This window comes from Mustela nivalis, assembly GCF_964662115.1.
Source record: "Mustela nivalis genome assembly, chromosome: 8".
NCBI classification, from domain to species: domain Eukaryota; kingdom Metazoa; phylum Chordata; class Mammalia; order Carnivora; family Mustelidae; genus Mustela; species Mustela nivalis.
Window position 1 is genome coordinate 129,488,631 of NC_139027.1, and position 27,898 is coordinate 129,516,528.

Here is a 27,898-nt window from a genome sequence, read left to right on the forward strand (position 1 = left end):
GTCCCTGGTATCATGACCTGAGCCGAAGGCAGAGGCTTTAAACCTGAACTCTACTTTTGTACCAAATATCAGTGGCCACACTCTCTGATCCAGCGCACAGTCCCCAGCTTCACGGGGTCAGGAAGCTATGGTGGCAGCAGCAGGAATGACCCTAACAATTCAAACCTTTCCATGGTGACTTTGGAACAAGAGTTGTCCCTTCCTTCCCTCCCCGAGTTGGCAATGCTAACTCTCTCAACCAGTCTACAAGCACCTAATTTCTTATATTAAATTCCTTTCTGCTTAAAATATCTAGAGAGATTTCTGCTTCTGTCTCCTACACAGAACTCTGACTAAATACAGGTGGGAAGATGATATTCAGAAAAGAGACCCAAACACACACACACACACGAAACATAAAAGGAGAAGGGGAAAAAACAGTAATATTAGACAATCATTCCAAAAGCTCAGATATGTGAATAATTGGGAGTTCTAGAAAGTGAAGACATAGAAAATAGCGAGAAGTAGGAAAGACATCTTCAAAGAAAGAATTCACAAAAATATCTCAGAGCTGAAGGAAATGGGTTTTCAAATGGAAAAAGATCTTTGAGAAACAATTAGACATTATATGCCTCCTGGTATGATGTCATAGGAAATACACAATCTCACCTGTAACATATTCTTGCCAAAAACTGGACTGGAATCTAATACAAGATATTCAAGTCATGGTGTCACATTTTAAAAACATCACAAGGGTCCAATCAGCCAAATTCAAACTGTGAGAAATTCTGTAGGGTAATTTACCCAGTTTTTTCAACAAATCAATCATATTAAAAAGAGGAGGAGTAATTGTTATAGATTAAATGAGAATTAGGAATTAAATACAATTGGTAGAACTCGAATCCTGACTCAAGTGGGCCAATACAAAAAAAAAAAAAAGTCATTTTTGAGAAAATTAGGGAAAATCAAACATGGACTGTGTTTTAATTTCCTTAAGTGTGATCACAAAATTGCGGTTATATCATTATTAGTTTTTAAATTCTCATCTGTTAGAGCTATATACTAAGGTATTTACAAATACAATGATAAAATATCTGGGATTTGCTGTAAAATCCTCTTGCAAAAATGGATGAAGCGGGACACCGTTCGTTAAGTGTCTGCCTTTGGCTCAGGTCATGATCCCAGGCCCCATTGGGCTTCCTGCTCAGCAGGGTGCCTGCTTCTTCCTCTCCCACTCCCCTCTATCACTGTATCTCTCTCACTGTCAAATAAATAAATAAAATCTTTTAAAAAGAATGGATGAAAGGGTGCCTGGGTGGCTCAGTGGTTTAAAGTTTCTGCCTTTGGGTCAGGTCATGATCCCAGGGTCCTGGGATCAAGCCCCACATCGGGCTCTCTGCTCAGCATGGAGCCTGCTTCCTCCTCTCTGCCTCTCCTTGCCTGCCTCTCCACCTACTTGTGATCTCTGTCTGTCAAATAAATAAATAAAATCTTAAAAAAAAAAAGAATGGATGAAGGGTATGGGCGCCTAGGTGGCTCAGTCAGTTAAGAATCTGATGATCTCAGGGTCATGAGATCAAGTCCTACACTGGGTATGGAGCCTGCTTTAAATTCTCTCCCTCTCTCCCTCTCCCTCTGCTCCTCCCTGTGCATGTGCTCTCTCTCTCTTTCTCTATCTCTCTCTCTCTCTCTCTCAAAAAAAAAAAAAAAGGAATGAAGGATACATCTAAAATTAAAATAAAGCCGGGTGATGGATATGTGGACTTTACTATTCTACTTTTGTGTTTGAAAATTGTTGTCATAAAAAAAAGTGAAAGAAAGAAAGGAAGAGGGCACTGGGTGGCTCAGTGGGTTAAGCCTCTGCCTTCGGCTCAGGTCATGATCTCAGGGTCCTGGGATCAAGCCCCGCATCGGGCTCTCTGCTCAACAGGGAGCCTGCTTCCCCCTCTCTCTCTGCCTGCCTCTCTGCCTAATTATGATCTCTGTCTGTCAAATAAATAAAATCTTTTTTAAAAAAAGAAAGAAAGGAAGTAAGGGGAAGGAATGAAGGAAACAAGGAAGAAAGGAAGACCCCTGGGTGTCTTAAGGCTATTAACCATGAAATTTCAGAATAACAGGAACAAAAAAAAAAACTTTTAGAGAAACAAACGAGGTTCTCACCTTACACATCTATGTAAGAATGGTTGGAATAAAAAACAAAACAAAACAACAAGACCTGATCGCACCGCATGGTGACATGATAGGACGCATCAGGCACCATCTTTTGCGGCTGGTGGAAATTCAAGATGGTCCAGCTGCTTTGGAAGACAGTTGACAATATTTTACAAAGCTCAACATAGTTTTAACATGTGATTTAGCAGTCATGCTCCTAGGTCTTCACCCAAATGAGCTGAAAACTTCTGTCCCTAGAAAAACCTGCACACGGAGGTTTATAGCAGTTTTATTCATAATTGTCAGAAATGGAATCAACATTAAAACAATGGAATTTATTCTCACAGTTCTACAAGCTCAAAGTCTGAAATCCAGGTGTCAGGAGATCCCTCTACCCCAAGACTCCAGGTGGAGTCCTTTCCTGCCTCTTCCTAGTTTCAGGTGGTGGTTATGGGTCCTGGTACTCCTTGGCTTGCGGCTGCCTCTGTCATCACATGCAGCAGCCATTTCCTTTTTTTTTTTTTTTTTTTTATGAGGCCATCAATCACATTGGATTAGAATCCACCCTAATGACTTCATCTTACCTAGATTACATCTGCAAAGGCTTTTCCAAATAAGGCCACGCTCACAGGTACCAGGGACTAGGACTTCAACATATCTTCTTGGAAGACGTGAGTCAATCCGTAACAGCAGGTGAACAGACAAACGGTGGTGCATTCGTACAATGGAATATTATTCAGTGATTAAAAGAAATGAGTTATCAAGCTATAAAAAGACCTGAAGGAACCTTGAATCATGCTGCTTAGTGAAAGAATCCAGTCAGTAAAGGCTACAGACTGTATGATTCCAATTACTTGACATCTGGAAAAGGCAAAACTAAAGTCAGTATAAAAGAGAAATGATTGCCAAGGATTGGGGTGAGGGCAGGGGGTGAGGGTTGAATTATTGAATAGTTTTTGTGTGTGTGTGGGTTTTTTTTAAGATTTTATCTATTTATTTGACAGAGAGAGATCACAAGTAGGCAGAGAGGCAGGCAGAGAGAGAGAGAGAGGGAAGTAGGCTCCCTGCTGAACAGAGAGCTGGATGCGGGGCTCGATCCCAGGACTCTGGGATCATGACCTGAGCCGAAGGCAGAGGCTCCATCCAACCCACCAAGCCACCCAGGCGCCCCTGTGGTTTTTTTTTTTTTTTAAATCTTTTATTTTTTTTGCTTTTAGCCTTAATGTTATTTAGAGAGAGCACAGGCCCCCTCGGGACAGGATGGAGGAAAACAACAGTGTAATTCTGCCTCCTGCTCAGCATCTTCTCTCTTTGCCCCACGAGATGGAAGGCACAGGGGAGCTTTAAGACTGTGAAACTGTTCTGTATGATACTGTAATGGGAGATCCCGGACAGTATGCATTTGTCAAAATCCAATGAACTGTACAACAGAGAGAATGAATCCTGGGGCACCTGGGTTGCTGGGCAGGTTAAGCCTCTGATGATTTCGGCTCAGGTCATGATCTCAGGGTTGTGAGATCGAGCCCTGGGTTGGGCTCCACACTGAGTGGAACCTGCTTAAGAGTCTCTCTCTCTCTCTCTCTTTCATGCCCCTCCCTCACCCCCGCTCCTGCTCTCTTTAAAAAAAAAAAGGGACCTAATATAAACTTGAGTTTAGTTTATAATAACATATCAATATTAGTGCATCAATTCTGACTAATGTACAACACTAAACTAAGATGTTAATATTAAGGGAATCTGTGGGTGGGCAGAGATTAGGTATATGGGAACTCTCTGTTCTATCTCTTTAATTTTTCTATGAATCTAAAACTGCTTTAAAAAGCAGTCTCTTAATTTAAAACAAGCCCTTTATGGAATCTAAGGCTCAAGCATCTTCCCTTTCAGAAAGTCTTTCCTGCTCTCCCACCACATTCCCAAGATGGGTTGGGGCCCTTCCCCCAGGCTCCCATAATATATATTCTTATGTAGTATATATACATATATAATATATATATTCTTATGAATATATATATGGCACATATATTCTAATGGATGTATCTGTAACATTGTATTTTAATATCTGTTTGTGTCTGTCAATTCATAGCTGTGGTTTGCTGACCTCTGGCCTAGAATGCAGACATGGCGAAAGCAGGTCATCGATGCAACCCGTTAGCAGATGCTCAGAGATGCCTGGCAAAGGGCACTTCTGTTCCCTCATTGTACTGATGCCATCATTTGGGTGTAATTATCATGAGCCCTCTGACCCACCAAGGCATTTTCTGGATGGGGACAAAAGGCACAGTCCAATTACGTTCAGTCTTTTTTTTTTTTTTTAAGATTTTATTTATTTATTTGACAGACAGAGATCACAAGTAGGCAAGAGACAGGCAGAGAGAGGGGGAAGCAGGCTCCCTGCTGAGCAGAGAGTCCAAGCTGATCCCAGGACCCTGAGATGATGACTTGAGTTGAAGACAGAGGCTTAACACACTGAGCCACCCAGGTGCCCCTGATTACATTTATGTCTTATTTCAACCTATGCAATCTCTAGTATTGATCTTTTGGTTTGCCAAAAATGGATCCCCATGGAGAAGTTTTTGCACTGGGAAACCTCTGGGGTTCAAATCCTGTGGTTTTAATGTCAAATCCATGCTGTTTACGTTACACAACATTCTCTTTCACTCTTGCTTAAGTTAAGAGTGTAGGGGTCATTGGCACAAATGCCTATATGGCAGATAACTTGAAAAGCAGACTCAGGTCAGGAGGGGACCCTGGCACTTTGAACAATCTGTGCCTGACCTAGAGTGGGCAGCTACTCCTTGGCTTCAGCCAGTTGTTGCCACACAGAAATGTGGACACAGTGTTGCCTGACAAGGCACTGATGCAGATTTCTGTTCACACAGAAATCGTTTGGTCTTTAAAAAGATGTTGGCAATGAACACAAATGGCTTAGAAATACTGGAGATGGCGGAGTGGGAGGGTAAGGCATCATCCAATGGAAATGGGGTTTTGTGATGGAGGGGAAATAGCAGGGAAAGGCAGAAGGAAGGTTAAGGGCAGCTTCTGGAGAACGTGGACTGTCCCACTCAGGGAGCTTATCACTTGTCTCCCAGGTCTGAGTAATCACCAAAGGATTTAAGCAAGAAAGGGAAGATAAGAATGACGTTTTTTTAAAGATCGCCTCGGCAGTTGATGGGGGGGCAGGGCTAAGGGTAGGGTGATGACTTAGAAGTCTATCATTCAGCTAAGTAAGGGTAAAGGAGAGATGACAAAGGCCTGTTTACTTGATCTTTCTCCTACTAGATTACAAGGTCCAGGACAGCAGTGCCTTGTGCTTGCTGCGTCTCCAACACTATGCACAAAGCCTGCTCCATAAATATCTGCAGAATATGAAATGGGAGGGAGAGGAGATGAGAGACATTCTGGAAAACTGGGTGAGGGGCTGTAGAGGCCGGTTTCCGTTCCTTAAACCTCCCCTAGGAGCCTTGGGAAGGGCGTGTCTCAAGGAAGGCACCAGAGACACAGGCTAAAAAAAAAAAAAAAAACTGACTTGGCTGGTTCGATTCCTGGCACTTCATGGGGCCTATCCTGTCCACAAAAGGAGAAAATGATGAGTGCCTCGAAGGGCTGAAGGGACGATTAAGCAAAAACTGAAGGATAAGCAATTTTTGTGCTTCCCTAGGTCCAGTATTCCCAAAGCACACAGCCAAAGGGGATTGACCTCAGCCTCCGACCCGGTGGCGATTCCTTTTTGGGTGGGGAAGGAACCGATGACCCCGGCGTCTGTGGGGCCGGCCCTGTAGGGTTCTGAGCCCAAGCTGGGAGCGCAGCACCGGGGGCTCGGGCCGGCCCAAGCCCTCCCCTCGCCCAGTAACCCCGGTTCCCACACTCCCCCCCCCAGCTCCACCCACTTTTCTCCCACAGCCTCTTTCCGCCCCCGCGCCCCCATTTCCGTCCCCCTCCGCCCGCCCCCTCCTCGCTCCCCGTCCGCAACGACCAGGTCTCCCCGCTCTTCCTCCTCCCTCCGTCAGCGCCCCTCTCGGGCGGCCGGGGCAACCCCGTGTCCCGCTCGTCCAATGAGGAGTCGGCGCAGGGGCGGGGCGGGGCCCGGGCCGGAGCGGAAGTGGTGACCGGAGCGGAAGTGGAGTTGCCGCCACCGCCGCCGCCGATTCCGGAGCCGGGGTAGCTGCTGCCGTCGCCGCCAGTGCAGCCGCCGCCGCTGCCGCCTGAGGAGTGGGCTTGGGAAGGAAGCGGTCACCGCGCTCGGAGCTTCGCTCACAAGCGTCTTTTCCTCCTGTTGCCCTCCCCCGGTGAGTGCGGCACGGGGTCCGCCCGGGGCCCCTGGGGGCCCAAGCGCGAAGCTTCCCCCCACCCCCATCGGCGGCGTCCGCCGTGGCGAAGCGGGCGACCCTGCGGGTGGGCCCCGGGAGGTGGCGGCGCGCAGCTTCCTCGGCTCCGCGCGGCCGCCTGCGGCGCGGGCCCGGCCTGGCCGCGGCCCCTCCCTGTTTCCGGGGCCGGGCCCCTTAGCTCACGGAAAGGCCCAGGCAGCCCTTGCCGCCTGCGGCCCTGCCGTGCGGGCGGGGTGCGGCTCCCTAGGGGGCCGGAAGGGACCTTCAGCCGCGGACCCCCGACCGTCTCTCCCGACCTACCTTCGTGGCCCGCGCGACCCCTCCCTGCTCCTCGGGAGGCGAAAACCGACCCTTTAAGCTTTGTCACCCCTGCTCCTTGTTTTCTGGTTTCCAAAAATTAAAATTTAACCAAATACGGGCGAGTTTTCGAACCGCAGGGCTTCTGTTGACTCCCTCTCTGGATGGGTAAGGGGTTTAACCTTGGGAGAGAGCAGAGGGAAAACCCCCTCCCACTTTGCAGTAAAGCCATTTCATCATCGTTCGCTGGTTTGGGAGCCTAGCAGGACCCGAGATTCCTTGAGGAGCACAGGGTTGAGGTTTGAGTCAAGAAAATGCATTTGTTGGACCCGGTTACAGAGTCAGGCCCGATCCTCAGGAAAAACAGATCAGAGGCTGCAAATCGGGAGCGTTCTTCCACGGTAGTTACCGTCATTTAATGCCTTTCTTTTGTGTCCTCACCCCAGCTCCCCCCATACTGTGTGTTAGCACGTTTTTAGTACTGAAATTTGCCTGGTGGCCTCCCTGGTGGTGGGGAAGGGATAGGATTGATTCGGGCCCTTTTTCTTCGGAGGATTGAGTACATCTTTGTCTATTGCAAATGGAGAACTGCATGTAATTGGATTTTCGAAGGTGGCAGTATTGGTAAGACCATTTGCCAACCTTTTTGTAAAAATGCATGTCTCTTGTCCTTGTCTTCACTCCTTTTCTTGTTAGTAAGGCTAGATAGCATCTGACTCGGATTTTACTTGCCCTGAGTGGGAGACCGGATTTGGCAGGATGATGTTAGGAACATACAAAAATCAGGAGGCCACAGGATCCAAAAAGAAAGATGAAGCATTCTCAAGAATATGAAAATTGTGCCTGGGTGGCTCAGTGGGTTAAAGCCTCTGCCTTCGGCTCTGGTCATGATCTCAGGGTCCTGGGATCGAGCCCCGCATCGGGCTCTCTGCTCAGCAGGGAGCCTGCTTCCTTCTCTCTCTCTGCCTGCCTCTCTGCCTGCTTGTGATCTCTCTCTGTCAAATAAATAAATAAAATTTAAAAAAAAAAGAATATGAAAATTGTCTCCACTTCTCACTGTGTCTCAGTTGTTCCTTTGAAACCACATATACAGGCAGTTTATAGAACTGGACACGTGGCTACCCAGCTTTTTGCATTTTCTCTTTGGAAATGTGTATGTATAAATAATGTTTGATATCCGATTTCCAGTGTCCCCTCTTTCTCAATTAGGAATATCTCAGTCGCCTCAGCCCTCATTTTTTAGGATCTGTTTCCTTAGCAGCATGCAGGAAGGGGGAAGGTGAAACCTATCAGTTTTACTAGACCCAACTTAGAATTTTAGGTGTGGTCTTCCAAGTGGAAGAGTAATAATCCAGTAGCAACTGCTGAGTGATTTTCCTAACCTCCCTTTTCAGTGAGATAAGAAACCATTCACCCACATTACAGATGAAGTCTTTATGAGAAATGAGGTAATTTGGCCTAGACCACACGCCTAATTTTTAGATTGAATATCCTCATTCATCAGGAGCAAATATTTCTGGACTGTCAGCCCCTGGAGTATGGCTCCTACCCTATAATCTTCTGTACATTTCCCATCATGCAGTGCTTGTGTTACGTTGAAGCCATTTTAGAATTGGAGCTCTATAGATCAGGGAGGCAGCCTCCATAAAACCAGGCTGAGCAAATTCCCATGATGCTAGTTCCGGAGGCAGAGTCTCCAGAGATTTGAGCCACTGCGAAGAAAAGTGCCTTTTGCCCATTTGGCTGTGGATACAGAAACAAAGAGCACTGGACCTGGAGTCAGATAAATTTGATTCAGTTCTTACCTGCAGCGTTTTCTAACTGTGGGGTATTTAGTATGTTACTTAATCTCTGGTTCTTAGTTTCTCTATCTCCAGAGTTGTTTTGGGGGCCTTTTTACAAAGGGTAAACTGTTAAATGTAAGCTTTTGGTTTTGTTTTTTTAATCACAGAATTCACTATTAATGGCTTTCTTTTTTCCTCCAGCTGCATTCTGATGAGACCCATCCCTGCTTTGTATACATGTTGTTTTCAAAAACTGATATGTTATTGTAGAACTTTATTTTGTGTACCCCATGTCCAGTCTTTCTGAGCCTCTTTTCTCATCTGTACAATTCAGGTGGTAATAGTCTTTGTTGTGTTCTTGTGATAAACTGAAAAATCAAAATAAGCATTTGGGATATAGTAGGTGTTTAATATATGTTATTTGACCATATCCGTGAATATACAGAAAGACTAGGTACAGCGTATATGCTATATAGTATAGACACATAGAATCTGTCTCTGTGATTTATTCACCAACTGAAGAGGTAGCATCAGGACAGTTAGTCTGTAATCATAGTAATAGCTATCACATTACCTGCTGTGTGTGACGCTTTGTTCTCAGCCCTTTACACATACTAAAGCCTTCCTAACAGCCAGTGATAGGTAAGTACCGTTAGCCCCGTTTTACAGATGAGGAAACTGAGGCACAGAAGAGTTAAATAATTTTCCCAGGGGTACACACACCCACACACACGCGTACACAGCGCAAGGTAAGTAAGTGCTGGAGCCAGGAATCAAACCCAGCAGTCTGGCTCTGGTGGTAAGTTTCTACCGGTGGTGGAGCGTTTTTCTTGTGAACCCCATTTCGTCCTTAATTTTTCTTTACGTGTCTCCTATCAAAGTAAATGTGTTTCGACAGGGATTTTAGCTGTTTTTGAAGATACATATGTAATTTATTGGAGGAACTATATTCATTCTGGCCTGTGGGGATGATACTGCTGGTGTACACCAGGAAGCAAGCTGGTGAAAAACCCAGTGTTCTCGCATTTACTTCATGTCAGGGACACAGGTCATCAGTTACTTTGTGGCATTTTGATTTGTCTGATACTTGGTTCTTCATCTAACAGAATTTGATCAGGACTCCCATGACTAATTTTGGTTTATCATACCACTTTTTGTGTAGATTTTTAGATTTTCCATATTTTGTTGGGGAGGAAGAGAAGAGGAACTAGTAAATTAAAATTGTAAATTATAATGTCCTATTAGGGTTCTTCTTCTTTCAGTGGTATCAGACTGGGCCATTTTCCTTTAAGGAGTAAGGATACCCCAGAATGAACTAAAGTTTACTTGTAAAGGGACTTCCCATTCCTTGATTCCTACATGTTTCTAGAGAAAAATACACTGTAGCAAGGGAACAAATATAGGCACACTTACGTGTTTCTTTTTTTTTTTTTTTTAAAGATTTATTTATTTGACAGAGAGAAATCACAATAGACAGAGAGGCAGCCAGAGAGAGAGAGAGAGGGAAGCAAGCTCCCTGCTGAGCAGAGAGCTCGATGCGGGACCCGATCCCAGGACCCTGAGATCATGACCTGAGCCGAAGGCAGCGGCTTAATCCACTGAGCCACCCAGGCGCCCCCACTTACGTGTTTCTAATGTGTGCTTATAATGAGATGAGACTGATTGATGGCCTCAAGAAAACAAGTCATTCCCAGCAGGCTGTAGGTTAGAGAGATGACTTTTTTTTTTTTTTTTTTTTAATTTTTTTTTTATGGCCAGTCCTCTCTTATGTAAGTTTCTTCCTGTTAGTTTTATTTCATTGTTTTCCCCAAAAGACCCAGGAATAAAAGTTACTTCTGAATGGCCTTGACCTGGACAGAGGTGACAATAAAGTAGATATGAGTCCTGGCCATTGTTACTGTTTGCCCACAAACCTCACCTTAAAGCTTATTTGACAGTCTTTTGAGCTTTTTGGCATATGCTGTTTTTAAGTTAATTTTATTTTGATTTTTAAAGCTAGATAAATTAAGGCTGATCCCTGAAACCTCACTGTAATAACTCTGTATGGGTTTTGTTTTGTGGTGGTTTTTTTTTTGAAAAATTGTCCATTCTCCCTTTTCCAAAAGTAAGCATTGAGAATCGTAGGTGATCTTTAGGAGTTAGTGCCACATAGAGGAAAGCATGTGTGCTCATTTTACCTATGGGACCCTGGGCAAGTTACTCTTGGAATCTATAAAAGGGCAGGGGTACCTACTTCATAGGATGTTTAGGATTAAAGGAGTTGATATTAAAGCCCTATTGCTTTACATGTTTGGGTAAACTATAAATGATGAGTATTTTTATTACATTTACCAAGCCAGTTAGCTGATACCATCTTTTGAACAAAAGAGGAGATGGACAGACAGTATTTCAAGGGCTTGTTGAAACTCTTTTTGAATCTATAAATATAAAAATGGGTAGCTGAGAAACATTAGTCAAAAAGCATAGTGTTGTTTCCTGACTGGCGCTGGGGTGGCTCTATTCTAAAGTAGACTAAGGCAGAGGATAAATATAGTCTGTACTTTATAGGTCAGGTGTGGTCTACTTACTCTGTCCACATAGGAAATAACAGCCTTGTTCCCTTCTTTTAAAAAAAAAGTGCACTGAGTGATCAAATAGTTATACTCAGCATGGCACCCATTGTGCCACACATTGGGTGCCCAAAGATAAAAGTCTGGGTTCCTACCGTAAGCTCACAATCCAATGTGAAAGTCAATAAAGACATTTACAGTAAATTATGCTAAGTGCTACTTTAGAAATAGGCATAGGTAAGTTAACATGTGCCTTTTCTTCTAAAAGTCTTTAAAGAAATCCATCTGGATTTAAAAGAAATGAGGTGTGTTGGAAGTGTCCTTTCAAGCCTGGCTGACGACGTTTGTTAGACTTTGGTGTGGCTACTATTTGAGTGCTTACAGTGTGTAGACACTGAAGTATTTTGCATCATGAACTAAGTTACTCTTTCCAAGAACCATATTAAATGAATGCCTATTTTATGCATGAGAAAACGGACTCTCAGAGATCAGGTAGCCTGTGGCATTGGTGTGTGGTACTGGTAAATTGGGCTGGGTCACTCCATTGTATTGATGGGCTCCAAACTTTTGAACCCTATTCCCAAAATGGACCAGTGGAGCTGCGTTTATGGATCCGAACTAATGGATTGTCTGGGATTGGTCATCAGATGCGAAAAGGTTAATTTATTGTCTTATCTGCTGTTGATTCACAGTGCGTGACCTTGGGCATATCATTCAGTACCTCCATTTTTTAAAGTTTAATTTTGGCCAGTTGGACCTAAATTACAGTGATCCTCAGCAACTGACGTGGAAGAGGGAAGAGATTTTGAAATGAAACTGAACTTTCCCTCCACAGTTATGTGTTTGCTGGACATCAGCACTAACGATTTTGTATTTAGGACATGCTGTGTTTCATTTTCTATCAGAGACAGGCAAATGTTTGAATGGAGTTCAGTTTATGACAGGACTATGAAATTTGTGTGTAGAATGGCACACAGACATTTTTTAGAATGGGTGTTTTTCAGTGAGGAGATTTCTTTAAGAGCCAGGAGTACTTCACTTTTTCTGGGTAACACCCCCTAACCACCTGGCCCCACTGACATTCTCAGGTCCTTCCTGCTGTACCTCAGCATCTGTTTTTCCTTCAGCAGAGTGACTCCGGAACTCTAACTTTGGCCTTGTGGTGCTGTGAGTCCTCTGACTGAAATGGTACAACTGAACGCTAGTCAGAATTTACTGTCAGTTCCTTACCCCATGGAAGCTTGTAAAGATGCTCCAGTCAGTTTTCCCTCCAGATTCATAACTCTGCTCATCTCTTTATTTACTTTGGCCTTTGATCTCTTCGGTTTCACCTAGAAAAACATAATGTGCTCTTTATTCATACATCGGTGTTTCTTGTCCCTACCTGGGGTATCGTTTTCCTCTCCTGGCAGAACCCCTGCAGCCCAGAAAACCAGTGAGGACCCAGCCACTTTTACACTAAACCCCTTCCCTCTAATTCTGGCTGGTTTCTTCAAGAAACTTTATAACCCTTGAGTATGTACCATCTCCAACTGGGGGAGTGTGAGCTCTCAGAGACAAGGACCACACTGTTCTAATTGTATTTCTTTTGAATTCCAAGAAAAGTCCCTGGACATACTGGTAGTGTGTTCATTTACAGTGATTTCAACACACATTAAATTATATGCATTACATTTTAATGAAGTAGTAAGTGTGTTGGAGCGCCTAGATGGCTCAATCAGTTGGGTGTCCTCTTGATTTCCGTTCAAGTCATGGTTTCAGGGTCGTGAGATCCGGCCCTGTGTCAGGCTCCACACACTGAGCATGGAGTCCGCTTCAGATTGTCTCTCCCTATCACCCCCCTGCACCCCTCCGCAAAACCCAAACCAAAACAAAAAGAGTAAGAATATGTCTACTGAGCCTTTACTCTGACCAGCACCACATTGCCATTTTTTTGTACATCCTCAATAGCTGCTAATGTTTCCTTTTAACATTTAAGGAAACTGAGGTTCAGAGAAGTTACTGTAAAAAAAAAAAATGGCCTAATTTCTCTTTAGAAGCTGAGGTATGTATTATGTAGGGCTTTCCTAGAAACAAATTCCACTCCTGTGTGTTTCATAATAGAGGTTTAGTAATCCTCACACAGGATAGACATGGAATCCTCAATTTTAAATTTCTAGGAAATTATCAAATTCAATTAAAGCTCAGTATTTCATAACTGAGCATGGGGCGCCTGGCTGGCTCAGTCAGCAGAGCATGCAACTTTTGATCTCAGGGTTGTGAGTTCAAACCCCACATTGGGTGTGGAGCCTACTTAAAAAAAACAAAACAAACAAACAAAAAAAGAACAAACAAAAAGAATTAAGCCTCTTCTTCTCCTTGAAAACAAAACAGAGCTGAGAGTTCAGTACTTCTAAAGGCCACATTTCAGAAGGTCATTCTCTTACATTGCAAGGCTCCTTTTTTTTTTTTTAACTATGGTTTAACAGTGGGTAGTCATTTCTATTTTTTTTTTTTAATTTATTTATTTGACAGAGATCACAAGTAGGCAGAGAGGCAGGCAGAGAGAGAGGAGGAAGCAGGCTCTCCGCTGAGCAGAGAACCTGATGTGGGGCTCGATCCCAGGACCCTGGGATCATGACCTGAGCCGAAGGCAGAGACTTTAACCCACTGAGCCACCCAGGCGCCCCGTCATTTCTATTTTTATTTTTTCCCTCTTATACTGGGTGTCTGCTTCTGGCCTCTATGAGATGACCTCTCAGTATCCTGAATCTGGATAAGAGAAATCCCTTGGGCAAAGAATTTTGGACTAGAGGGCCTTGGTGGATTCATACATACTCTTACTCTTGTTTCAGCATTCACTGTCAGATTTGAGGTTTCATGTATTTGTAGGAAATCCTGTTATTTCATGGGCACCCTTGGAATTACTTCTCATAATACTCTTTGGAGTGTTTTACAAAAATGAAATACTTTTGTACGTCTTTTTCTAATTCTTCCTGTTACATGTGTCTCATCAGCAGATCCATGATATTAAATCCCTTCTTTTGACAACCATGTAGTCTTGGCCCAGCGGTCCCTCTTTTTAACCCCTCCGTTATTAGATATTTAGATTGTTCCCAGTTTTTCACTCAGCAGTGATGGTTTATTCCACACCTGCTTCCCGTTCTTCTAAAGGGCTGCATCCAGTGGCCTCGAGCAGACCGACACATGTTGTCACCCTGCGGCTGTGCCCTGCGGCTGTGCTTGAGAGCTGTGCCGAGACCTGTCCTTGTCTTTCCGATCTGAGCCCATCATGGGAACAAGTGGGCTCTGGTGTCTCTGTGCAGTTAGTGCCTGGCCTGATGGTGAAGCTGCTAGTCTCTTAAGGTTTTTGAGGAGGCAAATAAAAGCTCTCTTGCTGAGGTATTTTTGTGGTAGGACCATCGGTTGAAAGTCTTAGAAGAAAAGTAGGTCCTGATTATAAACCATCATTTCTTAATATTCAATTCAAGAAAATTCAGTTAGGAACTAATGGATAAAAGTGTTAAGTTACCATGGGTGTCAGGTTTGAGGCTGTTGAAGGGTGGAGTCTTATCTAGGAATGTTAACACTGTAACATTCGGCTTTCCTTCTCATGGGTTGTATGCTAAATAAATAAGAATCCAAGCTCACATTGCGGATTGAAACAGTGATGTGGAGTCCTGTGAGAGGAATAATAGTACTTCCATTTGGTTTGCACCGTGCATTTTTAAAAAAGATTTCCTTTAATTTCTTGCATCTCCTCTTCCTAGCACGTCTCCTGAGGAGGATGCTGTATCGCCAATGTACAGATTGGAAAGCTGAGGCTGAACAAGTTCACATAGCTTTGTAGTTCACAACCCACTCTTAGACCTAGCCCTGCTGCCTTTTTTCCACCCTGCTTACAGCTGCCCTGGCTTCTCTCTGCCCTCTCAGGACAGATTTGCTGAAAAAATTTACAGCCACTTGCCTGAGCATTAGTTTTATGCTTGGCCCAGGGTGAGACCTTAAATGAGAAACAAACGTGAAGGTTTCCTTTGAGGACATATCCACGTGGAACTGCCTGTAAAGAGACACTGCTCCTCATCTGTACCAGAAAACTGACGTGGTGTAGGCCCTGGACGGTGTGACAGGCTGCAATTGGGTTTGGGGCTCACAGGCCGGAACCTCAGTGGGGGCTGGGGTAGCCCGGGAAGACTTTAGCCAGTTGGTTGGATAGAGTTTGCTTAGGCAGGAAGTAAATGGGAGAGCATTCTAAATGAAGGAACTAGAAAAGCAATTTCAGGGGTGTTTGAGCGTGCCACTTACGGAGTATTCAAGGATGTCCAGCCAGAGAGAAAGGTACCTTTAGGGGAGTGGCTGATGATAAAGCCTGACAGGTGTGGAGGAGCCAAAATCCTGTAGAAGGACTTTGAGGGCCAGGCAGAGTTTAGATGGAGCTGCCAAAAGAGAGTCATTCAAAGGGACTGAGCGAGGGTAAAGGCAGAACCAAGAGCCACTTTGTTTTCTTCTTATTTTTTTTTAATTGAAGTATAGTTGATACACAATGGTAACATTAGTTACCATGCATATCGTGGTAATCACAGTAACATGATTCATCAAGTCTGCGTGTTAATTTGTGCTCACCCAACTGTATCCCCAGCACTGTACTCTCCCACTGCCACTAACCGCAGTCCCTGTGCTGTGCCTTTGCGTAATTTTGATGTAGGGTGCAGGAGTACAGGAATAAGGTGCAAACATGAGGATTTAATGTGCTTGTGAAAAAGAGGTGCTTTGAATTATTTGAGCAGAGAGAAGACACTGCCAGATTTGCAGTTTTATTCTTTCATTTGGGGATCTGTTCATTCATTGAGCAGATGCTTGTTCATACTAATTATGTGCAAGGCACTGTGGGAGATCTGCCCTAAAGAGTTGATGGGGTGGCGAGGGACTTCAAGATATATACAGATAATTTTAGTACTGGAGAAATGTGATAGGACATTAAGAGAGGTATAGATGAAATGCTTCGTTGAGAGTACTCTCAGCTTGGAGCAGTGCTGTCCAATAGAAACAGCACGAACCGTGTGTAATGTAAAATTTTCTACATTTAAAAAGTACAATGAAACAAGTGAAATTTATTTTATTTAATCGTTTTTGAAAAAACTTAACTCCATATATCCGAAATACTAAAGTTTCCACGTGTCACTATCTACATGTGACTGGTGGCTGTTAAATTAGACATCTCCAGCTTAGCGGTTTAAGAAAGTCTTCATGAAGGGGATGGCTCTTGAGCCCTGCTCTGAAGAATTTTGTATGCTGAGTAAATGGGAGAGGACATTCCAGGCAGAGGGAGTAGCTTGGTGAGCAAAGACAAGGAGACAGAAAAGCAGACTCTTTAAGAAAACCATTTTGGCAAAAACACAAATTGTATGGAAGGCATGTTTGGGTGAAAGTCTAGGAAGATAGGGAAAATCTTGCAGGGAATCTGACTACTATCAGCAGGAGAGAACTTAAAAGAATTTTGAGCAGGAAGTGACTCGATCAAAGTTTTAAGAATGGGTCTGATCATAAAGACATGAAGGGGACTACAGGTAGTGGGTCTGGGAGAGTGAATGGGAGATTTCTTTCTTGCAGATGTAGAACTAGGAACAATTCCAGATGTCCCTTGTCTCCTGCCTTCCTCCAAACTGCTGGGTGTTGTGTAACCCATTTCCTGTTGAAATTGGTCTAGCTGCTTCAAAATCCATGTTACATAAGTCAAAAGTTATGTAAGCAGGAGGCATCAGGACATTTAGCTGTGGATTTTGTTTGTTGTAGTTGTGTTGTGTGTGTGAGTGTGGAATTAATTATTTTTTAAACAGATGAATACATTTTTTAAGGCATGCATTTGGTCTTCCCATATCATGATGGCTCTCAGTGTCCAAGGGCTCTTTCCGTGATCCTGAAGAAGCTTAAAATAGTTGGCTCCCCAAACAGGTCACATTTGATTTTGAGAGAGATAGGGCATGTACCTTTGGGAGCTCCCAGGGAGTAGTAAGGATTCTTCAGAGAGGTGTGATTTAACTTGGAGTGTTTGGGAGGGGAGCTTAATCGGGGGCTGGGCTGGTAAGGCCAAAGAATTTCCATGGCATCTTTAGCAGTGTTGATCCTTTATATTTCTCTGTTACTCTTTTATAATCCTGTATGGGATGGCTTAGTTCCGAATTTATTTTTGGCCAGGATTTTACTAATTGGAAGCTTTCCTGGTATAGTTGCGCAGGTGCTGTTTGATGAACTTTGGAGTGGGCCACTGAGTGACTGTAACTTTGGATTTGTCTGCAGACCGGAACATTTTTGAAGTGAATTGAAAGTTGACTTCTGCCTACTTCTCACTTTGAGGAACAGTGAAATAGGATTATTTGCTGGTGGAGGTTGTATCCTGACTCAAAGACTTGCAGTCAAGAAACTTAGACGTAGGGGTGCCTGGGTGGCTCAGTGGGTTAAGCCTCCGCCTTAGGCTCAGGACGTGATTTCAAGGTCCTGGGATCCAGCCCCACGTCTGGCTCTCTGTTCAGCTTTGCCTGTGTCTGCCTACTTGTGATCTCTCTCTCTCTTTCTCTTTCTCTCTCTGTCAAATAAATTAATAAATAAAATCTTTTTTTTTTTTTAAGATTTTTTATTTTATTTTATTTTATTTTATTTGACAGAGGGAGAGATCACAAGTAGGCAGAGAGGCAGGCAGTGGGGGGCGGGAAGCAGGTTCCCTGCTGAGCAGAGAGCCCCATGTGGGGCTCGATCCCAGGACCCTGAGATCATGACCTGAGCCAAAGGGCCAAAGGCAGAGAGAGGCTTAACCCACTGAACCACCCAGGCGCCCTAAATAAATAAAATCTTAAAAAAAAAAGAAGAAGAAGAAGAAGAAACTTAGACATAAACTGAGAAGGTATAATCTGAAGCTGAAGAATGGTGTCCTTTTGATGTACCTTTTTTTTCTTTTTTTTTTAAGATTTACTTTTTGATTTGCCAGAGAGAAAGAGAGCACAAGCAGGGGGAACAGCAGGCAGAGGGAGAAGCAGTCTCCCCCCATGAGCAAGGAGCCTGATGCAGGACTTGATCCCAGGACTCTGGGATCATGGCCTGAGCTGGAAGCAGACAGTTAATTGACTGAGCCACCCAGCTGTCCCTTTTGGTATACTTTTATCAGAGTAGACTAGGAAGTGGTGTGGCAGCTAACAGCACCAACATCTCAGTAACTTCACCTCAACATTTCTTTTTTATACTGCCATGTCCAGTGCCACCCTGTAGGAGTCAGTGTAAACAGTCACTCGGGGACTCGGGCTGCAGGCCCTAGCACATAGTCCGAGAGCACAGGGCCTTCTAGACAGCTGATGATGAAGAAGAGAGCCTGCGAATGACATACAGGCTTTGCAGTTTTCACCTGGAAGTGGCATCATTTCTGCTGTCTCATGAGACAGAACTCACCCTGGGATCCATCCTGGTTGCCTCGGGGCTGCCGGGAAACGTAGGAGAGCAAGTGGAATGTTTCGTCAGGATTATTATCTCTGTTACAGTCTCATTCCAATGACATGGTGAGGAAGGCGGGCAGATCAGGTAAGACTCACTTCACTGAGCAGAAGCTCAGAATTAGTGAGTCTTATGTAGAACACAGCTGGAGTATGACTTAGATAATAAACTGTGGGAAGAAAAATAGTAGTTCTGAACTTAGGGAACCAGCTCCTTCTCAATTGTTTAAGTTGGGAGGGGCGGATCTTACCATTATGCTCCATTTAATAAAACATTTTCATGTGGTAGTGCCGTGTCTGTAGGATTCCACACTTGAAAATGCAGAAATAACTTGAGGTAAAAAACCATTTTGTGAGGAGGAGACAGTACTTCTTTTGCTATTTTAAAATTATTGTTTTCAGAGTTCTAAATTGTGATGCTGTGTATATTATAATGAAAGAATTTGGCTTTTTTGTTTTGATTTATTTTAAAATTTTATTTTTAAGTAATCTCTACACCCAACATGGGGCTCAAACTCATGACCCTGAGATCGAGAGTTATATGCACTGACTGATCCAGCCAGGTGCCCCTGTAAGAATTTGTTCTAAAAATACTGATACTTCTAGGGGCGCCTGGGTGGCTCAGTGAGTTAAAGCCTCTGCCTTCGGCTCAGGTCACGATCCCAGGGTCCTGGGATTGAGCCCAGCATCGGGCTTTCTGCCCAGCGGGGAGCCTGCTTCCTCCTCTCTCTCTCTCTCTGCCTGCCTCTCTGACAACTTGTGATCTCTCTCTGTCAAATAAATAAATCTTTAAAAATAATAAAAATAAAAATACTGATACTTCTAGTAGTATCTAACCTTATTACAGTTTAAGATAGTATTGTATTTTTACGCTGTGGCACAGATGGACATACCAAAATTTAAATGAACAGTCTATTGAACTTACTGGTTAACAAATTTTTTAGTTACATTTTATCCAAAAATTACTGCATTCTCTGTAAATGGGGATTATTATAGTGGGGAACTGACTAAGGTGAGGTGAATAAGGAGTGTTTACTGATAGGTATATAGAGGATTTGGTGAACTGAGGTTACTAAAATTTTTACTATTTCAGAAAAGATTGTAAATGAACTCAGTTATGGTTTGTAGTTCTGTTGCGCGTCTTGAACACACTCCCAGCTCTTGTGGCCTATACCATATAGATGATTAGCACCGGATAATTTGTACTTAATGCTCTAAACTTCTCAACACACCTTCACGTAGATTAGGTCATTTGTTCTCACGGCAGCCCCATGGAGAGTAGGTCATGTTCTTTCTTTCTTTCCAGTAAGGAAATTGAAGCTCTCAGAGGTTAAGTGATGTGACCACTTGTCAGTAGCAGAGCTGGGGCTAGAAAGAGCCAGATCTCCTTCCCTTCAGTTGATGCTCTTGTCTACAGTGTATCCTGCAAGTTAGCAAAATGCAGAAGATAGGACAAAAATGGCTTCTGTTTTTCAGGTTCCTACTGCTTGATGGGCACTGCCAGATGTAACATTTAAAGTCCTGTCTTTGCTTTAAGATTGAGGCAGTCCTCAGACTTGAGGTGTTTTTCCCAATACCGTGGGGGGAAAACTAGATTTGGTCAAAACCAGACAATTCTCGAAAGAAGTTAAGGAAGTGTATTTAGCATAAGCTTCTAAAGAGATAGTTCTCCAGCAGCCCGCGTATGCTGGGGAGGCCGATCAGACTCGCGGGGACAGGGAGGCTGGAGTCTGCGGTCTCTGAGCAGCGCTGCCGGACACGTCACTTGCCTTCTCTGAACTTCCACTTCTTCTCCTCCAGAAAGGGGGGAAGGGATTGTTGTGAACACATCTGCTCTTCAGGACTGTTGAGAAAATTAATTGGCAAAGAATTTAGCAAGGGACTGAGCCCTCTGAGTGCTGGTGTTCAGTACGGTGGAGTGCGTTTGCAAGTACACGTTTCGTATTTACATATGATTCTTGCCCGACGGGTTGGGAAAAGGTTCACACATGCATTTCCAGGGCCCTAAAGCCTGACAGTTGCTTTCTCTCTCTCTCCTCCCGCTCACTCCTGTCCTAGGGAACGACCATGGATAAAAGTGAGCTGGTACAGAAGGCCAAACTTGCCGAGCAGGCCGAGCGCTATGACGACATGGCCGCAGCCATGAAGGCCGTCACGGAACAGGGGCACGAACTCTCCAACGAGGAGAGAAATCTGCTCTCTGTCGCCTACAAGAACGTGGTGGGCGCCCGCCGCTCCTCCTGGCGCGTCATCTCCAGCATTGAGCAGAAAACAGAGAGGAATGAGAAGAAGCAGCAGATGGGCAAAGAGTACCGGGAGAAGATCGAGGCCGAGCTGCAGGACATCTGCAATGACGTTCTGGTAAGAGGCCGGGGTTTCGGTTTCAAACGGCGATTTGCGAACAGTATTAATGTAACGCTCAAACGCAAACTCTCAAGCGGCTCATGAGAGAAAGGTGTCGGAATATGCTGGAAAGCTGCAATCAGTCGGAGCTGATTTGTAAGCCTGTGATGTGATGTGATTTTCCTCACTTCCTGTTTGATCAGAGGTTGCTCATCACGAATGGGATATTTTTCCTCTCCCTTCACAAAGACCTGTGACAAACAGGAGCATCCCTCCCTCTTTTCTTTAGAAATTCAGTCCACATTGGCAGGATCTCAGGTAGGTGCCGCCACAGATGGGCTGTTCTGTGTCTGAGCGGTGATGTCACCTCCAGCCGGGGAGGTGGGAGCCAGAAGCCCCGCTCTCATTCCCCCTCTCCCAGTCCTGGCCGCACAGCGTAAGGTCCTGAAAGTTAGTCACATCTGTCCGTTGGGCCTGTGTCCGAAGCCAAATCAAAAATGGTTTGGGGATTGTCCTCACCTGGGTTTTATATAAGCCTTAGTCAGATGACTGAGTCATAACTATTCTGCTCTGGCCACAGTCTGGGGTTGGACGGGAGGGGTGTGTATCCTAGAGCAAATCATGATCATATTGTCTTTCCCTCACATCCTGAGCCCACTGGGAACTTTCTTTTTCTTCCAGGTGAAATCAGGTAAAAATGAACGGTGAGGGCTGCTTTGAAGGGAAAAGGAATTCACACTTGTGGATCTACCTCCTCCCCTGCTGGCTGCCTCTCCGAGTTACTACCCATGACACCTTTCTTTTGAAAACCAGTACAAAGCTTGTCAGCCATCAGGCAGTATCCCTCCTCCCTAACCCATAAGGAGTTACACCCTGGCTGTCTGCAGAGAGTATTAAAGTGACCGCCGCCCCTTGCGCCTTCTCACATCGGTTGATTAAATCCCCTAATCCCCTTCCAGCTAAGCCTTTGCATTGAGCTGCTCTTGTTAGACTCATGGTGGAAGAGTGTCATGGCTAAATCTGTTGCCTGTTGGTAATTTGGGGGTTTGTTAATGGTGCACTAATTCCTGAATGTTAGGTACATCTGGTATTCAGATGGAGTATGGCATGCATTCCAAGGGCAAGAAAATTCCTAATTCCTGAAATGTAGACCAGCTTTTAAGAGCATCTGAAAGAATGTGAAGAAAAGCATGGTACTTACTGCCTCTTAACCAGTTTTTCAGGATGCCACATTCTAAAACAACTCTTCGAAAATATTGCTCTGTATACGAAGCTTGGACTCCTTCAGAACTGCTTTTGTTGTAAGCATAAATGTTTAAAGGAATTTATTCTTAATAATAGTATTAGCTACATTTTGAGTGCTTACTGCGTGCCAGGCATCGTGTTAAGCACTTTATGTACTCTAGCTCATTTGTCCTCATACCCTAGAAGATGGCTATTGTGCTTCCCCATTGTATAGCTGGGAAAACTGAGGCTCAGGATGCTTAGAAATCATTTGTCCAGGGGCACAGATGGTAAGCAGCAGAGGAGGGACTTCTACCCGGGTCTGATTGATTTTCAACTTAGTTTTTGGCAGTTTTGCTCTGTTATTCACCTTTTTCCTCCCAAAAGGGAAAGATTGTTTTTTCTTTTTTTAAATTACAGAAGTAATACAGGTTCATTGTTTTTTGTTTTTTTTTTTAAAGGGGGGTGACCAGGTAGAAGAGTATAAATCAGAAAGTAAAAATCATTTCTAATCCTGTCATGTAGATAATCATTATTAACATACCGATAAATATTCCTCAAGAGTTTTCCCTTATGTGTTTGTGTGTACACGTACATAGTTTAATACTAAAATAGGATTCATGTGGTACTTACGATCTTTTTGTTTCACTCAGACTTCTTTTGAGAATCTTTCCGTGTTATTGGTATAGTTCTGCATCATCATTTTTAAGGCCTTACGTGGCATCCCATTGTATGGCTGTACTTTAATCAACCCCTTGTGGATGGTCAAAAGTGATTTTTAACCGAAGAATACAGACATGTGCTGTTAGGACCTGGGCTAAAAAACACTTAAAAGCTTTGGATGCAAATTATGTTTTTTTAAATCGTCAAAATTATTTAGAAGTGGTAGTGTGTCTTGAATCTCAAACATAGTTTTAACATCTTATAAATAATATTTCCAGATTCTTAACAGAATGTGAATCATTTTTTAGGAGCTGTTGGACAAATATCTTATTCCCAATGCTACACAACCGGAAAGCAAGGTGTTCTACTTGAAAATGAAAGGCGATTATTTTAGATATCTTTCTGAGGTGGCATCTGGGGATAATAAACAAAGTAAGTAACTTTTTTTTTTTTTTAAGGAATTTGACCAATAGTGGAGCCAGTCCTCCTCCTCAGTAATTTTAAACAGTTTTTACTTTGTTTACCATAGACTCGAACATCATGGTACTGAGAATCTAAAAGACCACTAACATTATGCTGACCTGTGATGAGCAGGTCAGCATAAGGGGGGGGTTGACAAATCAATATATGTAAGGGGAAAGTGCAGAGGACATTAAAAGTGTGATGCAGTAGTCCATTTAAAGAAATCTTTTTCTTAAAAAAAAAAAATAATAATAATAACCTTGAGGATTATTTGGTGTCTGTTCTTAGAAGTAAAACTTTATTATGTCTAATGGTATAAAACCACCATAGTAAATAGTGTTTTGTTTCTTTTATCACATACGTGTTTTGTGATGGTGAGAACTACAGATCTGCTTTACTAAGTACCTACTATGTGCCAAGTATTTTAGAGTCTCATTTATTCCTTATACAACTCTAGGAGTTCCAGTGGGGATCTGCCTGTTATTCTAATGGGGAAACCAAGGCTCACAGAGGTTTTCACTTACTCCAAGCCCCACATTTAGAGAGTAAGAGTTGGGAGTTCAGGTTTGAGTCTTCTGACTCTATATAAAGTCCATAATTCCTCTACTGGAGCATATTGTTTCCTGTGTTCTGTCTCGTTAAAGGTTATTTCTGCTTTTCTCCAAAGCATTTAATGTGGTACTTGGCTTAGAGTAAACGTGTAACAAATGGTTGTTAATCAGATGGGGGAGACACTGACCCCTTGCTTGGTCGCTCCTCATTCCTGCTCGGTGGGGTGAATAACTGGATGGGGGTCCGGCATGTGATGCACCTGGGAGAGAACCTCGCCTTTAATGTCCTTATCTTTCTTGTAGCCACTGTGTCGAACTCCCAGCAGGCTTACCAGGAAGCGTTTGAAATTAGTAAGAAAGAAATGCAGCCTACACACCCAATTCGACTTGGCCTGGCACTGAATTTCTCAGTCTTCTACTATGAGATTCTAAACTCTCCTGAAAAGGCTTGCAGCCTGGCAAAAACGGTGAGAAAGTCCTTGTATGGTTTTTGATTGTAGTATAACACTGCCTCTGTGTGTGTGTGTGTGTGTGTGTCTGTGTGTGCACACATACGTCTTTTTATTGCCTAAATGTAACAACTCACTGTGCTAGTCCTTCTGAAGATGTTCTGGAGATAGGAGTAGATCTTTTGTGACATAAATACAGACCTTTCACTTTTTGATTTCTTCTCAGCACCTCCTGCTGATTTTTGTTTTCGTTGTGTAATTACTGGCTTGGGCAGGTGGTTGTAGAAAATTCAGGGGGAAGGTAGTGTGTTGTTCCTTGTCAGGCTATGGGCTCTGTCAGCCTCTGTTACATATTAAATTCCTTGTACCAAGATTTGAAGTTACAGCTGTGTTTATGAAAGAAAGCAGACCAGGTTTTCTTTGTGTGCTGAGCTACCTCTTGTCTTCTGTTAGTAACTCAGCCGCCTTTTCTACTTATTTTTTAGTCTTTCAACATGCACACTGTTACTTAAAATTTTTTTAATTTGGAAAAAGTACATGAAATGAATTATTTAAGGTCCATCACTTAATTGAATCAGATTTAGTGGTGTGAATGTCTGTTCTCCCTTTATTCCTTGTATCAGACCTTTTGGGTTTTAATAAAGAAAGGAAAGGATTACTGGCAGTTAGGTTTGGCAATTAAAAAATAATATGGGGGTGCCTGGTGGCTCAGTGGGTTAAAGCCTCTGCCTTTGGCGCAGGTCATGATCCTAGGGTCCTGGGATTGAGCCCCACATCAGGCTCTCTGCTCAGTGGGGAGCCTGCTTCCCTTCCTCTCTCTGCCCAGTTGTGATCTCTGTTTTTCAAATAAATAAAATCTTTAAAATAATAATAATAATATGGATTTGTGCTGGGTTGACAGTAATACCTGCTGTGTTACCACATGCAGTGAAGTTCTCGGGATTTTTTGTCATTGTTGGTTGGTGCCTTATAACCATGCATTATCTGTTTGCGGAAACTATCAAACAAGGTCATTAATAATAGCCTCAGCTCCCCTAGAGCACTGTACAGGAAAAGAAAGTATGTACATTTGTTAACAGGAAAAAAATTGCGCTAAACTAGCTCCAGAGAACCTGTGACAACTCTGCTAATGGCTCTTTGTTGCAGGCATTCGATGAAGCAATTGCTGAGTTGGATACGCTGAACGAGGAGTCTTACAAAGATAGCACCCTGATCATGCAACTGCTTAGGGACAATCTCACTGTAAGTACTGCTGGTTAACGATCCTGCTCTTGGAGGGCTTAGAGTCTCGTTCCTATCACCGAGCGAAGAATTCACTGTTGCCCAAGACTCCCCGAGGGGATTTGTACCCTGTAAGTAGAGTGAAATGTACTAAATTGTTAAGTTGGTTGTAAATGACTGCTAAAGTTTTGGCCTCTGCAGTCCTCATAGTCTGCAGTAATACAGTGATAATTTGAAGCAATTAAGTGAGATAAGTTGGTCCAGACTGGGTCTACTTCTCTGAGTGAATTTTAGGAGCCTTGTTTTGATTAGAGCTCTGTTTTTCTCTTGCAGCTGTGGACGTCGGAAAACCAGGGAGATGAAGGAGATGCTGGGGAGGGAGAGAACTAATGTCTGTTGTGCTTCGTGATCTGTTCAGTGTCACTCTGTACCCTCCACATATATCCCTTCGTGCGATAAAAAAAAAAAAAAAAAAAAAAAGTCGTACGTCGACTTTCAATTTTTCACAGCCTCAGCCTAGCAAAATGGTCCATGGGATAAACAGCTGGTGTGTGTATCTAAAACTCAGATTGGTCACATAAATGCCACGGCATTCTGAAGTTTTGATTTTGATTAACATTGACAGGATTACTGTGTGCTGAATTTTTTTTTAAACTGAACACTGTGATTATGGGGTTTTGTAACTTAGCAGAACTCTTACTGGTAGAAAAACTAGACCTAAATTATGTGTAACTTTTTGGAAAGTTTAAACTGATAATCAAACTAGTCACGGAAATAACAGTTCCATTGTAAAGTTGTACAGAAAGTTATAGAGATTATATTGTGACGCTGGGACGCAGAGTGAGACCCCTGTCCTGTGACAGCAACTCACAGTAGTTCTGCCTGTTTGGGGGGGTGGGGGAGTACAGACACTTGGCCAGTTTGAGCTGTTGCCACTCAAAAGTTCATGACTGCAGATGTCCACAGTGTCTTCCTCTCCGTAAACTCAAAGCCTAAAATGGAAACTCTTTGTGGCAGATAATTGGGTTTTGACACCATGAAAAGGCCCAGTGCTCCTAGACCCCGTGACTAACACCCCTTTCCCACAGCCATCTTACTGATTTGCAACTTGGGCTCCAGTAGTGGAATCTGTTTTCCTTGTAACCAAGACCTAAAGAAGAGAAAAGCCGTGTATCTTATGAATGGCCTTATCTGTTTCCTGGGTAATACCTTTCAGAGTCATGTTCTGTAGAGATTGCCTTTCACTTAAGAAGTACTCAAGTCTTTGGGTGCTTCCTAGCTTGGGGCTTTTAAATTTTGAAATCGAGACATTCTTCCCACTGTCCTTTTTGACTGTTGACCTTGGTTTTTCTTTTCCCTCTTGAAGTGTCTGTCCTGCTTCTTTACATTTTTTTTTTCCTTTTCAGTTCTGTTGCTGTCTTCTGTTTGTTGTTGAACACCGTAGGGGCAGGGCGGGGGCCTGGAGGGGGTGAGCGAAGATGGCAAGCACTTTGGTCCGCAGGCCTCACTTCAGGGGAGTTGAGAAGAGCCAGCACATACTTCTGGCTTCCTCTGATTTCTCAACACGCTCGTTGCTCTTCAGTCAGACTGAGATCGGAGTCAAAAAAGTGTTTTTAAATACCCATGATTTCTCCCTGTGTTGCAGCCAGCCCTGATAATGCTTGTTAGTACCTGTCACCAGCTCTCCCAAGTGTGCTCCTTCAGCCAAGTTCACAGACCTGTTTGAACAAGACCCTATAATGCAGGGAAGTTGCATGAACACCACAGTGGGGAGAGTCCAGAATAGCCAGGCCTACCAGTCTCACAGTACCCCCTCTCCCTTGAACATTCCATGTAGCCGTAGTGTCCGCCTGTTTGTCCATCTGCTGAAATGAGAAAAGAAACATTCATGCACTGATTTAAAACCCAAAAAAAGGAAAAAAAAAAAAAAGAAAAAAGAAAAAAACAAAACAAAAAAAAAAACCCTCCCCCCTTTCTAGCTGAACAAAAATGTGCAGTTAATACTTGGCGCTTGAAAATGCAGTAGTGAATGTGGAACGAGCCTGTCTGTATATCTGGTAGCTCTTTCTTGCTTCGTTTTTCCTTACCAGTATTCTGCCTCACGTTTGCTTCTGTGACGGTTATATTGCCTAGCAAGCACTCCTGTGGTTGTGAAAATAGTATAGCAAAAAAAAAAAAAAAAGAAGAAAAGAAAAATCCCCGGTTATTGATGTACTAGATTTGTGTATGTCTTTTAAACAGTTCTAGTTTCCACCTTAACACGGAATAATCAGGAAAAGTGTAAAAATTCAAAAGTGAAATAAAAAATTTTATCAGTTGCCTGTGAACTGATGTATGGCGCCATCTCTCTCACTACCAGAACTAGCTACCTCTTCTGATCACACCCCCTTGTAGCTCTGCTCTAAAAGTAGGGAACATCTTTATTTCTCACCCTGTTTAGAAC

The 27,898-nt window shown here is 43.4% G+C and overlaps 1 protein-coding gene across 1 annotated transcript; it reads left to right on the top strand.

The window, feature by feature from the left end:
• The first annotated feature begins 6,089 nt into the window (after positions 1-6,089).
• YWHAB (tyrosine 3-monooxygenase/tryptophan 5-monooxygenase activation protein beta) lies at positions 6,090-27,782 on the top strand. Its single transcript, XM_082744705.1, has 6 exons — positions 6,090-6,416; positions 20,601-20,903; positions 23,081-23,204; positions 24,089-24,252; positions 25,381-25,476; positions 25,789-27,782. The coding sequence occupies exons 2-6, from the start codon at positions 20,610-20,612 to the stop codon at positions 25,843-25,845; spliced, it is 735 nt and encodes a 244-aa protein (XP_082600831.1). The 5' UTR covers positions 6,090-6,416; positions 20,601-20,609; the 3' UTR covers positions 25,846-27,782.
• The last annotated feature ends 116 nt before the right edge of the window (positions 27,783-27,898 follow it).

What these genes read in the sequence shown, in the direction of transcription:
- YWHAB (XM_082744705.1), top strand. Translation starts at nt 20,610, where the DNA reads ATGGATAAAAGTGAGCTGGTACAGAAGGCCAAACTTGCCGAGCAGGCC. An exon ending in CTTGCAGCCTGGCAAAAACG is followed by an intron (nt 24,253 to 25,380) that starts GTGAGAAAGTCC and finishes TCTTTGTTGCAG; the next exon opens with GCATTCGATGAAGCAATTGC. An exon ending in TGCTTAGGGACAATCTCACT is followed by an intron (nt 25,477 to 25,788) that starts GTAAGTACTGCT and finishes TTTCTCTTGCAG; the next exon opens with CTGTGGACGTCGGAAAACCA.